The sequence below is a fragment of the Parasteatoda tepidariorum genome, chromosome 2 (assembly GCF_043381705.1).
Source record: "Parasteatoda tepidariorum isolate YZ-2023 chromosome 2, CAS_Ptep_4.0, whole genome shotgun sequence".
Taxonomy (NCBI): domain Eukaryota; kingdom Metazoa; phylum Arthropoda; class Arachnida; order Araneae; family Theridiidae; genus Parasteatoda; species Parasteatoda tepidariorum.
Window position 1 is genome coordinate 85,502,745 of NC_092205.1, and position 16,425 is coordinate 85,519,169.

Genomic DNA, 16,425 nt, shown 5'->3' on the forward strand with positions numbered 1-16,425 from the left:
TCTATATGATATTTATATCTATATGATGTTTCTATTAAGAATGCATCTCGCGTTATATATCATTTTAATTGAGTTTTTATTTAAATGTAAGCTTATTTTGACGAGATATTTATGATATATATTTTCCCCAGCACTATATTTCATCATTAAACAAAATTTGAGTGAATCCTAATACACAAAACGGAAATAAGAAATAAAGTAATTTTGAATAAATAAAAGCTTCCATGCTTACTATACAAGCAACAAAAATGCTCGTAAAACAAAATTTTGAATAATAACAAAATTAATTTATCTAGCTATATTTGAAAATTGTCTATTAAATGAATGAGATTTGTCAATTATGTGAAATTTCTTTTTTTATTACTTAAATTGGTTAGGATGTTGTTAGTTTTCAAAATTAAACTTTCCATGTGCAAATGCAGAGGTCTCAATACTAATAAGAATCTTGAATTTCAAATTAAACACAATTTTTTGTTTTATTTTATATGGAAACTTTTACCTGATCATGTTAATACTAAATTCAAACAACATGTCTAGAAAATGCCCCCCGAGGCTTCACTTCCGTTATATATAGTCAAATATTCTGATTGAAGAGGCCTCTACTCTCACCATCTTGGATTTTAGATCAAATATTTAATTTGTGTTTTTCTCGCCATTTTTTTTTTTTTTTTTTTGTTCTTAACCAACTTTTGATGATAATATCTATAGATATATTTCTCTTACACGGCGACAAAAAAAAAGCCTCATTACAACTCTCCGAATGGCAACGCTAGAAAATCAACTAATAATTGCCGCTAAAAATGTCACATGCCAAATCCAGCTCAGGTGGCTCGACATATAGCGTTTTTAAAAACGGAAACTGAAATAATCAGAGAGAGCATTCTCATCTGCCGCAATATCATACTATTAAGCTAGGCAGAAGTGAGTAGTCTTTGTCGATAGATCTCTATTTTAGTATTTTGTCTAGAGCATTTTTTTCTTCACTAATTTATATATTATGAATTTATTTGGCGATTTTTGATTTATATCACGAATTTATTTGGTTTATTATTGCTGTTATTAGTTATTCATTGAAAAATGAGTCTCAGTCGTGCTGTTACGCTTTAAGATTTAATACTATAGCACATTTCTAATAGGTTTAACGAATTACATGTCATTTATTTGAATTCAAATTTATTTTAATGACTTAGTATTTACTAATAAGGTGTAATTAAAAATAAAGTTGTTATATGGGTTTGAATGATTGTTTTGAATTCTTACAATTTTGTGCATTTGCAACCTACCTAAGTTAGTAGCGAGCGAAACGAGATTGGTTTGCGAAGCAAACCATATAAGATTTAGTAGCAGTTTTCGGGGGTTGGCGAGAGTTAGCGAGCAGGGGGCGCAGTCCACTAGTACAACTTAATACCTTTTAAAAAAGGTAGAAAATCAGGGTGGTTGTTTTATTAGTTTCAGAAAAAAAGCGTATTATTTTTAGAACTTCCATAACTTTTTTCTCGAACTTTAAAGCAATAAAATGATGGGATTCGTGTTTTGGTTAATTTAAAACTACACGTTTCTCCGTTTTTAGATTTTTTAAAAAATCTAATTGTATTACAGTTTAAACAGATGAAAGTCGATTTGGATGATGCTGGAGAATTCCTTTAACGTTAAAAGCATAGAAACAAAATTTTTAATCAAGAATCTAAAAACAGAGAACTGTATACTATTTAACTACCTATCAAAACTCATTGATTGCAGAATTATATTAGAATAATTTAGCCGGGAAAGAAATTAATAGAAAATCTAAAATTCCTCCAGCTTCATACCTCAAATTGTGTTTTTATATTCCACTTGCATCGAAAAATACTGCAAAAATAGAGCAAATATCCATCACCAGTGTATTTGTAACTGTTAAATAAAGAGGATTAAAAGCATATTTAGAGGTTTCCCGTCTTCTCTCCTCCACCAGCTGAGTTATATCGTGAGAGGAGAGGCCTCTTAAGACTTGGTTGGCTGCGGGCTTCTTAGCAGAAAATTGGAAAAATTCTCGAAAAGTCTAAAAGCATCCATTCGATTGTACTAAGCTGCTACCTTTTGACCACCAAACAGGAGATTACTCGATTGAGGAATTGAAGAAAAATGGTTCAATGGTGCATCCAACAAAAATGGAAGGAAAACAAACTAAAACTAATACATATACGAGATGTTTTTTTACATGCTTAAATGCGTCCCGCAGTGGACTGATCGTTAAGACGCGGTTCCCAGCAGATCACCGAAGTCAAGCATCACTGGCTACGGTCAGTTTGCGGGTGGGTGACCACTTGGATCAGCGTGCGTAGAGACCGAGGGTGTGCGGTATGGGTCCTCGTAAACTGTTCTACCGTAAAGTGCTCGACTTCACGTGCAGGTCGTCGGGCTACCGAAACAGGGGTGCCATCCCCTCTGCAGAGGATCAAAATTGCGATGGCATGTCTTCGGATCATCCTCAGGGATGTTTCCCAGACCGTCGCCAATAGCCCATTGTGCAGCTCTAGTGCGACGTAAATTAACAACAACAACATGCTTAAATGCAATATATCTACTACATCAGGTGTTCCTAACTTTTCCGAGATGGAGCTCAACCATTATGAGATTTATAATTATCTCGTGGCACCCCAATCATATAATATTCGCCAGCAGTCTAAAATTTTTTATTTCATGTAACGACAAAACTGCAAAAAAATTTGGTGTATGTGAGCACCAAAAATGGTAAAAACTACTCTACATCAAAGTGGTGTTCTATTACACCAAAACTAAAGGACAGTTCCCGGCGCTGTGAAGCACCTAGAATGTTTTTTACGCTACTTGGTGTAAAATGGACACCACCAACCACCATATTCGTCAATAAGTAACACTAAAAGGCAAAATTAGAGCCATGGTGGCTCTAATTCATTCCCAATGACGTTACCCAGGTTCGAATCCCAGCGATAGCTTTTCGACACGAATTCCGCATCCGACTCTCAACCACAGCTCTGACGTAAAAACTCCTCAGTGGTAGACGGATGAGAGGTTATAGTCCCCTTACCTTCAGGCTGTCAATGGACTTTTTTCATGATTTTCTTTCCCATATAACGCAAATTCTGGTGAGTTCCATGTTAAAACTCTTTCACGAAGGCAAATTTCTCCCAATACTTGATCCAGAGCCGTGATGGCTCAGGGGATAGAGCATTCGCCTTCCAATGAGGTGAACCGGGTTCCAATACCACCAATAGCTGGTCGATACAAATCCACATCCGACTTGCACCGACCACAGTGCTGACGTGAAATATCGTCAGGCAGACGGATCACGGGTTAGAGTCCCTCTGCCGCTTTTTAATTTTTCGTGATCTTCCTCTCCATGTAACGCAAATGCGGGTTAGTTCCATCAAAAAGTCCTCCATGAATGCAAAATTTCTCCCAATACTTGATCCAGGAGTTCCCTTGTCTTCGGATTGGGTTCAAAATTGCAAGACTGTGGAGTTGGTAGTCGTAAACTCAAAATTTAGTCGACTGTTCAACGACGATTATATATAATTATAATTACAGTATGATATGATACACATGAGAATCAGTAAAATTATTTTAGAGACAATATCAAGTAAGAAGCAGAAATTTTGATTGCATAGATACACTAATTCCTAAAATGAGTTTGTAAATCAGACGTACGCGTAGCAGAGAGAATATTAAGACTAATTCAAACAAGGCTTCAGCAAAAGTGGATATTAATTATTTATTTTAAAATTATTTAATACAATTTAAGGAGACTTCAAAATTAAAATATAAATATCCTAATTACGCAATCATAAACATTCCTACATATATTTAACGGTGAGCACTAGTTTTTGCAGATGAAAAACAACATGAAGTTGGCCGCGCTACATTTTTCGGGTGAAGTTTGATGCTTTTGGAAGCGAAAATATTTAACGTATTATGTCATTCTCGGTGTAAACATTTAGCATTTTCGGTGTTTCAAGCTTTCATTAAATTGCATATGGTCGCTCGATTTGGTATTAACTTGAAGAAACAAATGTGTTCCTTCAAGCTTGTTAAGCATCAAATTCAGATAGATATTACACCACAGGTTTTACAGTGTACAAAACACAGCCCTAAACTGTTCATATTTGACTTGGAAACATCTCGTGGAACCATTTCTCTCACTCCCAACCCAAGAGGAAACCGTGGTGACCCAGTCCTATATACTCTAAACTTTGTAGCTCAGTGGTTAAACTTCAGTCCGAAGAAACAGCGGTTCGATCCTCGATTCCTCTAGGACCCACCGATTACGTATGACTTACGTGTTCGTAAAATCTGCGGAATCGGAAGCCCTGAGGTCGGTCTCTGAGCAGCACCATGAATACAGGAATTTGGAGAAAGTTTCCTTCCCCTTCAGTGCTATATCTAAATTGAGGCCTCACAACTGAGTTCCCCTCTGTAAATGATGGCATGTTTCTGGATCATCCTCAGGGATGTTTCCCAGACCGTCGCCGATAGCCCATTGTGCATCTCTAGTGCGACGTAAATAAAGCACCTACCTACCCAAACCATAAGTGCCACAACATACGCTATGGGAACTCCTGTACTATAAATTAAATGAAACAAAAAATTGCGACATTGAATAAATATTTAATATTGAATTAAATTTTCATGTCTTTTTGTGACACTCTAAATATGTATGTAATATTAAATTTATTCTTATAATTATTTCATGACATTTTTCAAATCATACCCTCACAAGCATCGCCTGGTAGTGAAAAGTTTTATTGCTTATTTTCTTTCTTATTTTTCAGAGGACGTCTCCGCAACGCTTACGGCACGTCGCGTTTCAAGTTTTATTCAACCAAACAGTCATTGCTGTTCCTGTAATATATTTCTGTTATATGCTCAAAAGCATCACTGGCTGCAACAAAGGATATGTTTTCCCTAAACTACATCGTTTCGTTTTCGATTTCATCCTACAAATATTGACAGAAGAAGTCTTTTTCTATTACTCACACAGGTGAAATACACTTTTATTATTTCCCTAAAAATATTTTTTAATATTTGTATACAATTTAAAGTGACATGAACTATGCTGTTAAAGCACAAAACTAGAACTGTAACACAACTCTATTTTAGGAAAAGGAAGGGAAAAAACAGGGTTAAAAAACTTAACAACTTTTAATTACTTTTAAACATAACAAAGCAAAACAAAAAAGAACATCATACCAAAGAACAAATCAGAAAAAACATCAGTTACGTAACTAGATCAATGGTTATCGCTTTTTAATTTTTAATTTATTATCGTTTTCAAATAAATGATCTAGTTCATCGCTTTTAATTTATGATCTAGTTCATCGCTTTTAACATCTGCCTTGCTCAAGTTTATCAAGACGATTTTAGAAAACCAATGAATAAAAACTATTTACTTTAAGTGCAGAAACTGAAACTAACTGTAAGACAAATTTGTTTATTGATAAAAGTCTGAAACGGCACTCGCAATCGTAAAAAAAATTAAATTTTTATTACAATTTTCATTTTATTTTGCCTTTTTAATTATTTAATTTTCATTTTTAAGCGTTTTTAAAATTTAATTAACACACTTAATCTATGAGCAAATCACAACAGTAGAGCAAAACAAAAATGCCCAAAATACATTTTTTGCAAGTTTTTAAAATTTTTTGTTATTTCCTAATTTCTCTACATTTTTCATTTTATTTTCAGAATCTTGCACCACCCACTTTTATACAAGCGTTTTCATAAAAGGCATCATGAGTGGGTTTCCCCGATAGGAGTAAGCGCCATCTATTGCACACCAGTGGAACATGTTCTTTCCAATCTTCTGCCAACTTTTTTGGGCTCTGTAATTTTTAAATTGCACGTGACTTCCATGTGGTCTTGGTTAGTTTTTGCGACATCATATGGAGTAATAGTCCATTCAGGATATCATCTCCCTTTCACGCCGACTCCCGAATTCCATCACTATCATCATCATAAGTAAATTCAGCTGTTATTATTATTAATATAGCTATTATAGTATTAATTACAGCAATTGATTCTTTGCTTGATTATTTTTTTAATGCTTATATTTCCTTGTATGATTAATGCATTAAATACAGCAATTTACAGCAATATTAATTACAATCAGTATTACAGCAATATTAATTACAATCAATTGATAGAATTGGTACTTACACTTCATGAAGAAGATCACAGATACCCACACATGTCACCCATGACGTCTGCGCCAGCTGATCGCTTATAAGCAAAATGGCGTGTTAACGTTCTGCTAAGTTCCCTACATAATTTAGAATATTAACTAACGCTAAATTAATTAAGTACAAAGCTGTATCTCACATAAAATTCGTTGAAATATAATTCTTTCTCGTCAATGTCTTTTACTTTACTTAGATTTATCATTTGTTTATGTATTTTATAGTAACCTTGACATATTTTTGTTTTGTATACCAGGCCACTTCGATGCATAATTGTTTATACTAAAGCCTACGTCACAGATCGTGTTATTCCTACTAAATTTAACTAGTAAACAGCATTTTCTGCGAACCTGATTTCTAGCAACAAGTAAAAGCATTAAACGAAGTGTCTTGTTATAAGTCGCTACTCGCTAGGTTGGAATTGTATTAGTCTAGTTCCTTTGGAAATAATTTATATTGTTGTTTTACCGAAGTTTATGAATTTAGTAAGCATATTTAAAACTCAGTTTATTAATTAAACTAAAAGGTAAATGTTATTCCTAGTAAGTGAAAGTAGTTGTGCTTTTTTCATATTATACCCAATTAGTTTGTTTATGTTCCACAAGGCTTCGTGCCTGTCTTTTTGTTAAGTAAGAAATATTTAGAGGAAGAATTTAACCATTCCATTGTTCTTTTATACTACTAGTTGCAAAATAGCCGCCGCCATTTTTGTTATTCAATGATAAAATTCAATAATTCAGAATGCATAGATACTCCAATTCGTATAATAAAATTAGTTTGTAAATCAAACATCCACGTAGCACCGAATCTTAAGACGAATTCGAATTAGGCTTAACAGAGCGGAAGCGGATAAGAATTTTACATTTTAAAACCATAGTTAATACGGTTCTCATAGTTATAAAAATTAAAATATAATTATCCTCATTACACAGCTAAAACATACATATTATTTAGGGCAATTTTTTGTTTTTGTTGATGAATCAGTTTCAGCGGTTAGTGAATATCAGCGTTGAAAATGACAACCAATTCTCGTCACCTCATTCCAGATTGTTAAACTACTCGCGGTATTCTAATAGGCGTTTCTTGGTGCCTTCGGAAAAACGCCAACATTGGTGATTTCGGAAAGAAAATAATTCTCGTATGGTGGAGAGTTGTGTGAGAGTTTCGTGTGAGATTATTCAATTTCAAGAGTTCAGATTTAAATTACATACTTTTACTTACTTACTTTATTTAAAAACAACTGGGCACCTGGGCCGCGCAGCGGCCCCTATCCCATTCATCATGAAATTACAACAATGAGGTAAAAACATTTTGAATATAAGCAGTCGTTGTGGAAGCTTTACAAAAATATTACCATGATTAGAGAAAATACAAACTTGAACAGAGATATTTACAGTAATTGCCATGAAAATATGTACAGAAAATATAACGTTGATTTGAAAAAATTACAACTTGAACAAAGATATTTACATTAATTGCCATAAATATGTACAGAAAATTGAATATGAGCATTAATAAATGATGATTATGTATATACAAAAGTCGTGATTCAAGAACGTGAAGATTTAACATAAATTTTCGACAAGCCTTAGTGGCGCCATCTAGTATGCTCAACTTTAATTTGAAAGGGCAGTATGCAGTATTTATTTATAATCTGTATGGGAAATTAGAGTTCTGAATAATAATAAGAGTTCAAATAAAAGTTCAAATCAAGTAAAAAAAAAATAAAGATGTTACTGTGCAAGAGTGGCTTCCCCCATAATCCTTTGAAACAGTTGAAGCACTTCTTGATTTTTTAAAAGTTCTTGCAATTCTTTAATTATTGTAACCAGCCTTTGAGCAAGTCCTGTTATTGTTGGTGGTATGGCACGTGTTCCCCTCCTGCGGGGACGGGCTCTGCACCCCGTGTAGTTGGCTGTATGAGAGTCTCCGCAGTTGCTGCACTTAGGTTGTGTATTTTTATCTTTTTGGCACTCGTATGATCGGTGTTTGGCGGCGCACTTTACACATCTTGATGGTGAATTACATGATCTTTGACTGTGGCCAAATTCTTGGCAGTTGTAACACTGGATTGGATTTTGCCCGCCTCGGAACCTTTCAATACTGACCGGGATACTTTGTATATTGGTGATAGAGAAAATTTGTCGATTAACATCTGTTTCTGTGAGAATTGTAAGAAAAAGTGGGAGGAGCCTGTAGGTCCCGCACACTTTTCTCTTAAACTGAATTATCTTTTGCGTTATGATGTCTGACTTCGCCAGTTGCTGGGAGATATGATCAGTACAGAATCCAACTGGAAGACCACGAATAAGAACTTTTATATGCTTAATTGGTTGAACTTTTGCTGGAGTTGTGGGTGGATCTACAGTTGAACTGGAATCCTCCTTGGGTGGGGCTACGTCAGTATCAGATATAGATTCAGATGGTTGTAAGGAGGTGGCGGTATCTATCGGTGAAAAAAGTTTACTATTCGTGGTCATGATTAGATTTGCTTCAGCTTTTTTGACATTATTTTTCTTTTTCTTCTTCTTTAAAGGGGGTTCTGCAATATTTTTGGTTGAGCTTTCTGAATCTGTGGTTGACTCATTCCCCGTCTGTTTCAAAAGTTGGCCTCCTTCATAAGTTTTCATATCAATGACATCAATTGGTGTTGTCGGTATTTCGGGCCTATTTGGCACAGGCATGAGAAACTGCTCCAATTGATTTAGTTTCTCAAGTAGTTCTTTATTTTTAATTTCATCTTCTTTAATTCTTCTTTCCATGTCTGCTAACTGTTTAGCCATTTTGGTTTCAAAATCCGAGCATTCCTCATCCGACGTTGAGCCACGTGCAGGTCTTTCGGTCAGCCGCTTTCCGCCACGTCCGTGGTGGTGATACGTAGCCATTGTTGCGTGATTGCAAATATTAGTTTCAGCAGTGATGTTAACGTAAATTGAAAGCTACTATATCGGGCAGAATCGTTTAACTTAACTTGCATCTACTTATACTCTTAAGTTAACTCAGAATTAGAAAACATACATGATTGCAAGAGTATGAAATAGGTATTACTCACTCAAAAGACACCAATGAAAATCCGAAAGTTCTACGACCTCCTAAAAGCATAAATTGTTCTTCCACATCACATCAGAGCATCAAAAACAACATGACCGCATCGCCGACACCTCAGTCCTCTCTAAGCACTTTCCTTTCACTCATTACATACTTTAAATCGCTTTTTAATATATAATGTAAAATTAATTTTAAATAAAGTGTTCCTTTCACACAATTTTTCGGGTCGTTCAACATTATATTCGGAGAAATATTATTCCATAGTTTTTACAATTCACACTCAATGTGCATAATACGATCCATGACTCTCATAGCGATTAAGTCAGGAATCCTGGACATATTCCAAAAAATCCCGAATTGCAGAGACTAATATTATCATTTATATAAAATATCCTTAGATGGATCAAATACTTAAAGATTATTGCCGTAAGGCTAACGGTGAAAGGTTTTCGTGTGTTAGCCCTAATGCGACAAAGTAGGCTGATTGTCATCACTAGTTAAAGGAACATCCTTCTGATATCTATTTTCTCGATATCATCCAAGATTGCAAAACTCAAGGTATTGCCTTACATTGTGACATAACTACCACTATAAATATTAAATTCCAATTCACTAGTATATAAAACATGTTAAATAAATTATTTCTTGATGTACCTTTCGATAGAGGAAGGTTGACACAGTCGATAATTAAATCTCTTTATACACAACCTATTAGGAGTAACAGGATGATTATATAAATGTTTTTTTACAGTTACTGATGTAACTTTCTGACTAAAGAATATCTGCAAATCTTTCCTTTTTTTATAGGTTTACCGAAAATTTTGGAGTTGCTGGAATGCTTGATTGGCTGCATGGAACAGATAAAGAATTTAGAAAATCAAAAGCTTTTGAGAGAAACGTTGTTCTTTTATCATTATCACCAATCAGCTGATCAATAGACGAAATTAGAGTGACTTAGGTTTTTCCGCGAAGAAAAAACTACATTAAGATTATTCCTTGCGTCCAAGAGTGTTCCTTGTATCAAAGAATGCTGCTTCTGTCAAAGAATATTCCAAATATCATAGAATGACCTGATTACCAAAAAATGCTCCTTTGTATTAAAGATTGCCTCCTATAATCAAAGAATTCTCTTTGTATCAAAGAGTACTCTTTGTAACAAAGAGTGATCCTTTTACATTGTGGATCGTACATTTTTGTACGATGGAAACTACCAGAATAAGGTAAAATTTACCGGTTCTATGGAAACACCAAAAAGCTAGGTAATTTTTACCGAAGCGCTTTGGAAACAATTTTGGTAAAATTAACAATAAAATATGGTTTTATAATATGTGTCAAATTTGGTAAATGTGGTAAAATTTGATAATTTTATCGTGATATCTTAAAACGAAGTATATACATTAGGTGACCGACCCCCCCCCCCCAAATATGGGTATGCGGGAAAAATTTTCATCTTGTCTCCGTGACAGTTTCCCGCACAGCCGGAGGTGGACAAAGAGTATCTGCCACACGCACTGGCCGAGAGGCCCGGCGAATCTCCTCCGTGGCATTTATTTAAAAACAGGAAAAAAACATAGTACTATTTTGGAGTACTAATGCCCGGAGGTTATCGGGCAAAAATACAAAAGTAACAATTTCCCCTCTAGAATTAAACGTTTTATATGTATAGTTGTGATTATTCCGACTATTAACTATGAGGTGAAATTAAACATCTAAAGATTGATGTTTAACAATAAAATATATGAAAAAATCAAGAAAAAAAAATTTTCTTTTTTAAGTTAAAGTTTAAAATTTGTCCAACGGACCCTTATAAAAATTTGAAATCCAATAAATTTAACGATATCAACCAAAACGAGGTATAAAAACTAATCATTCGGTTAAATTTAATTTCTAGTTTTGTATTTTTTACTTAATGTGCTGTTACTGGAACTATAACTTTGATAGTCAGAATTTCTGGTAAACCGTTACGAGATATGAATCGAAAAATTTTCAAATAAATGGCTTAATACCGTATATTTGGATTTTATTGAACAGAATTATGGGTTTTTCTTGTACTATAAATGTCATTACCATACAGTACGGTAATTTTACCAGAGTTTTTTTAATCGAGTAGCAAAGAGTGCTCCTTGTAGCAGAAAGTGCTTCTTGTATATAATAGTGCTCTTAGTATCAAACATCGCTCCTTGTATCAAGTGTCTGTATAAAAGATAAAATTCCCACTGTTGAATAGTTGAGAAACTTGATGTTGAAAGGGCCAAGTAATATTTTAGTGAATTTGGGAAAAAAGCAGCTTTAAAAATATATAAATGCTTAGAAGTTGTTGTAGTGTATCTACCACTACAAAACTACAATTCCAATTCACTAGTATATAACACATGTTAACTCGATTCTATCTTGGGGTACCTTTTCATAGATGAAGGTTGACATGATCGATAACTACTGTCCCCAGATTGGTGACCCGGACGTGATATGAACATGCCTACCTTGACAGAAACTCCCAGTTCGATCTGAACACGCTTATCTTGACAGTAACGCCCACTTCAATATGAACACGTCTACTTCGATGGTTGGTACGCATTGAAAAATTGACTTGCTACTTGTGACTGCGACATTATTCACCTCCTCGCGCTGTTGCTACTCAATCTCGATCACACACAACGTATTCACTCGACTGCTAATGGCAGCACAGAAGCGACCACGATCGTGAACGTAGCTCTCACGATCAGCACACCAAAGTACGGTGATCTTAATACAGCTCTCCCGACTTCTCACAAAACAGCAATGAATCAACTAGTAGTATCCTTTCATCAATTTCTATTACACCTATAATTCTGTAGGGGGAGTAATGTAGTGTGTCTACCACTAAAAAGTACAATAAGACATGTTAACTCGATTCCATCTTGGAGTACCTTTTCATAGATAAAGGTTGACATGGTCGATAACTACTATCCCCACAGTTGTCGACATAACATATTTTCTTATTAATAACTCACTTAAAACAATACCTATATTAATGTACAATATATTCAGCTCTTGAGCATAAGGTATTTCCAAAAGAATTTTATTTTTTACATTTTCAGAATTCACTTCTTGCACCAAATTCCTCTATGGAAAGAAATCGGTTAAATATAGTGATAAGTCCCAGACATTTTTACATCAAGCTGTTTCGTAGTATTGTTTTTAAATAGGTAATTTTTAATGCATCCGTAATTTCTGCATTATAACAGAACAGTGCCCCGACATCTTTTTGTCTACTTGATGATTTTCACCAAATAATGGCTTTCCAACCTACATAGTAAGAAATTCCGGATCAAATTACGATTGAAATTACAGGCTTTCAGCTTGCCTGTAACATAAAATCTCTTTTTTAATGGAACATGTTAAGGAACTATAAATCTGACAAATCTTAATTTTTGCAGTAATAAATACCGTAAATTCCCCGAATTACTCTACTTAAATATTACTGTAAAGATTATAGTATAATATTTTACGGTTAAAAAATAGATTTTATGGATGATGCATCCAAAGTCCTGGTAATTTACACCGTAATGTGATCCAGAACTTTGTAAAACTTCTTTAAAACAAGCTATTATGATCAATTTGAAAATGTCTTATAATTATTATGTTGCCCTACCCCTTAATAAAACACTCACAAAATGCAAAATCTTAGGAATCCTGAAATAATAATCAAATGGTGTTTGTCTACTTGAACTTAACTATTGTTTTTTACTGTATTGATTCATGATAAAATCATAACTAGTTAATTTTTTTTAAAAAAAGAAGAAAGCAAACAATAAATTTATTAAACATACATACATTAGATTCGAAGTTTCTTATGCGTGAATGAAAAACTATCATAAAAATTGCATAGTTTTAAATTTCATTGAAATAACCTCTAACGATTATTATTTCTTCGCTAGCCTTTTGAAACATTATTAAGATTTTCCTAAGCATGACTACAAATCTTCTATGCACTCATTCTGCTTTAAGACTACAAGATTTTAATATTTTAATTTAAAAAGCTGCTGAAATATTATTTTTCTTTTCAAATTATTTGTGTTAAACAAAATGGAAGCATTCTAAATATTTAAAACAATATAAATACTTTTCCAAAACAAAAAAAGAATGCAAAGATACAACTCAGATTTTGTTTAGCTAAAAAAAATATTTTCAAAACATTTAAATTTTGAGCGGATTGTGTACAAAGTACAATTTTGGAAAGAAAATATAAATTAAATTTGTAGTTCTTAAATTACAATTACATTTTATAAAAAAATTAGTCTTGGCGTTTAAATTTAGAAAAAAAAATTTCAGATGTAAGTAAAATTTACAGTGATAGTCTTTAACAATACAAAAAAAAAATTTCAAAACATTTAAATTTTAAGCAGATTGTGTGCAAAGTACAGTTTTGGAAATAAAATATGAATTAAATTTTCAGTTTTTAAATTACAGTTACAGACTAATTTTTTAAAAAAAAAATTAGTCTTGGCGTTTAAATTTATATAATTTTTTTTTCAGATGTAAGCAAAATTTACAACGATAGTGTTTAACAATTTATGCAGGAAATATAACTTTTAAAACAACTCACAACATTGTTTAAAAATATTAGACCCTCAAACTCAATAGCTAATTAAATTAATTTAGGATACCTGAAAAAATATGGAAAAAACATTTTTTGCCACAAATATTTATGAAATGACATGGAGTTTCAAAGTAAATATTTGTGGCAGAAAATTAGTTCTTTTGATGAAAACCCACCAAAGCCATTAGTCAGATGAAAGCCTCCTAAAATTCATTTTTTATTGAACAACTTTTTTCACCAGAGTTTTCCTTACTTTGATCTTAATTTTTTTAATGAATTAATCAAACATTAAGATATTATACATTGATTTCCTCATTTTAAAAACATTTTTTAAGTAATTTTTCTTTTCAGTAAAAAAATTGCATCATTAATTCAGAAATCTTTTAGAATATTTTTCGCAAGTATTACAATCTTTCTTCGTTTTAAGATTCAAAAGAATTTTGAATAAACATGCTTTAATTAAAACTGTATCCTTAAGATTACTAAATTATGAATTAAAATGTACTCAATTGGGTTATTTTAAAAGAGTTAGAATTCTTTTGTCATGCAAACATGAAATTGTAATTCAAAATACTGATATATAGTAAAATGTTGAACTTTTCTATCAAAATGTAGCGTATTGAAAAAGATATAAAATCCTTAAATGCTCTGAAAATAAAAATTGAGGTCTATGCAAAAACAAATTGGATTAGAAATACATCCAAAATATTGTGAATTACTTTGAAACATAATTTTACGAATCACGAAATGTATGAAAAAGCATCTAGTGGCGAGCAGAAGTGTCCGAGGTAAATTGCCCGAATATACGCCCTGAAAATAGATGGGACAAAACATAAAATTTAATTTAATTTCATAAAAACTTAAATTCAAGTTTTAAACTCAATTTTATGTAAATTATACCTTTGAAGAACACTAATTATAACTAAAAAAATATTCTCAATTTCTTTAAACGTAAAAAAAATATTTATAATTTTTATTCACCAAAAACTTAATTATTAAATTTTTATTATTTTTATAAAAAATTTAATTAAAGAAGAAACTTAATTATCTTTCATATATTATTTTTCATAAAATATTTCGCTAAAGTCAGGTATTAACCTAATAAAAATCTTAGTTACCTAATAAGAAAAATAATACTATTAATCTCCGATCAGATTTGAAGTTACAGTGTACTAAGTGGTCAATTTGAAGTCCCCTTTGACAGGATGTTGGGGTCAGTGCCTCCGTCGACCGACCACTCCCTTACGCCACTGAAAGCAACTAAAAGCAGTAAACACTGCAAAAAAAATATCATCTGGAATAATTATCACACTTTTAAGGATAGTAACCCCTTCCTTTCCATCAATATTTCATCAATAATTTAGTAAAAATTGCTGAAATCAAATAACACCATTTTATTTAATAACTATCATTGAATAGCCTACCCAATTTTGGGTTTACGACTACTAATGTTTAACTCCGTAGCCTTGTAATTTTGAACCCAAATCAGAAGACAAGGGAACTCCTGGATCAAGTATTGGGAGAATTTACCTTCGTGGAGAATTTTCTTGATGGAACTACCCCTCGTTTGCGTTACATGGAAAGGAAAACCTCCTACGGTTTACCTGACGCAAGGGGACTCTAACCCATGATCCATCCACCACTGAGGATATTTTACGCCGGCACTGTGGTCAGTGCAAACTGGGTGCGGAATTCGTATCAACTTGCCATTGCTGTAATTCGAACCCGATTCACCTCATTGAAGGGCGAACGCTCTATCCTCTGAGCCACCACTCCTCAAATAATATTACTGTTTTGATAATTACACTAAAAAAAAAAAAAAATTTTTTTTTGCATCTAGGCAAATACTTGATCTTGATATCAATTGTAGGGATTTCAAATCTAAAAATTAGTTTTGCTCCTCAATATTTTTTAATGAGATTTTTAGTCTATTTTTTTTCCGAAATGCATAACCTTAAAAACGTTGTATATGACAAGGATCACAATCGCATAGATATTGCGACAAATTACAAGGGGAGTAAAAAAAAAAATATCATCATAATTAAAATTGCACAGGAATCATGTCCGGAAATGTCATCGAACGCGACTAGAGTACGCTTCACTCTTTTGACCTGTGCAGAAGGACACAAAGAAAAAGTTCATAATGGAGAAGCGCCCCTAGTGCCGTATGATGGCAAAAAAATAGACTAAAATTCTCATTTAAAAAAAACTGTTGCTTGGAGCGTGAAACCGATTGCAGATTCGAAATCAGCGACGAGAACATATCCAAGATCCGTTAAAAAATCCATAAATTATTCCCCAGTGCAGTGTTTCCCAAAGTGTGGTACGCGTACCCCCTGGGGTATGGGAACAGTTTAGCAGGGGTACGCATTCTTATGCGAAATATCTTGCAACAAACGAAAATTTCAAAAAATTTTATTTAAAAACAAAGCTAGCCATGGAAATTTACGATTACGTATTTTTCCATTGGCCATTTTTTGTAGAGTTAACAGTTAGTAATTAGTGGTGTCAACAGTCAGTAGTAATTTTTAACTTTCGTGCAATTTCCTTATAGTAAAAATTAACATATTTCTTAAAAAATATATTAATTTTTTTTATTAGTGGCAC

General features: G+C 33.0%; 1 protein-coding gene across 4 annotated transcripts in view; it reads left to right on the plus strand.

Annotated features, from left to right (window-relative positions):
• The window catches only part of LOC107440757 (fatty acid hydroxylase domain-containing protein 2-like), a 29,763-nt gene extending 19,197 nt beyond the window's left edge, over positions 1-10,566 (plus strand). For all 4 annotated transcript variants that reach the window (XM_016053771.3, XM_071177842.1, XM_016053773.4 and 1 more), the window contains exons 4-6: positions 4,788-4,996; positions 5,701-5,973; positions 10,047-10,566. In XM_016053771.3, the coding sequence (XP_015909257.1) occupies positions 4,788-4,996; positions 5,701-5,973; positions 10,047-10,170 (606 nt within the window). In that variant the 3' untranslated portion in view covers positions 10,171-10,566. The remainder of the gene's footprint in view (positions 1-4,787; positions 4,997-5,700; positions 5,974-10,046) is intronic.
• The last annotated feature ends 5,859 nt before the right edge of the window (positions 10,567-16,425 follow it).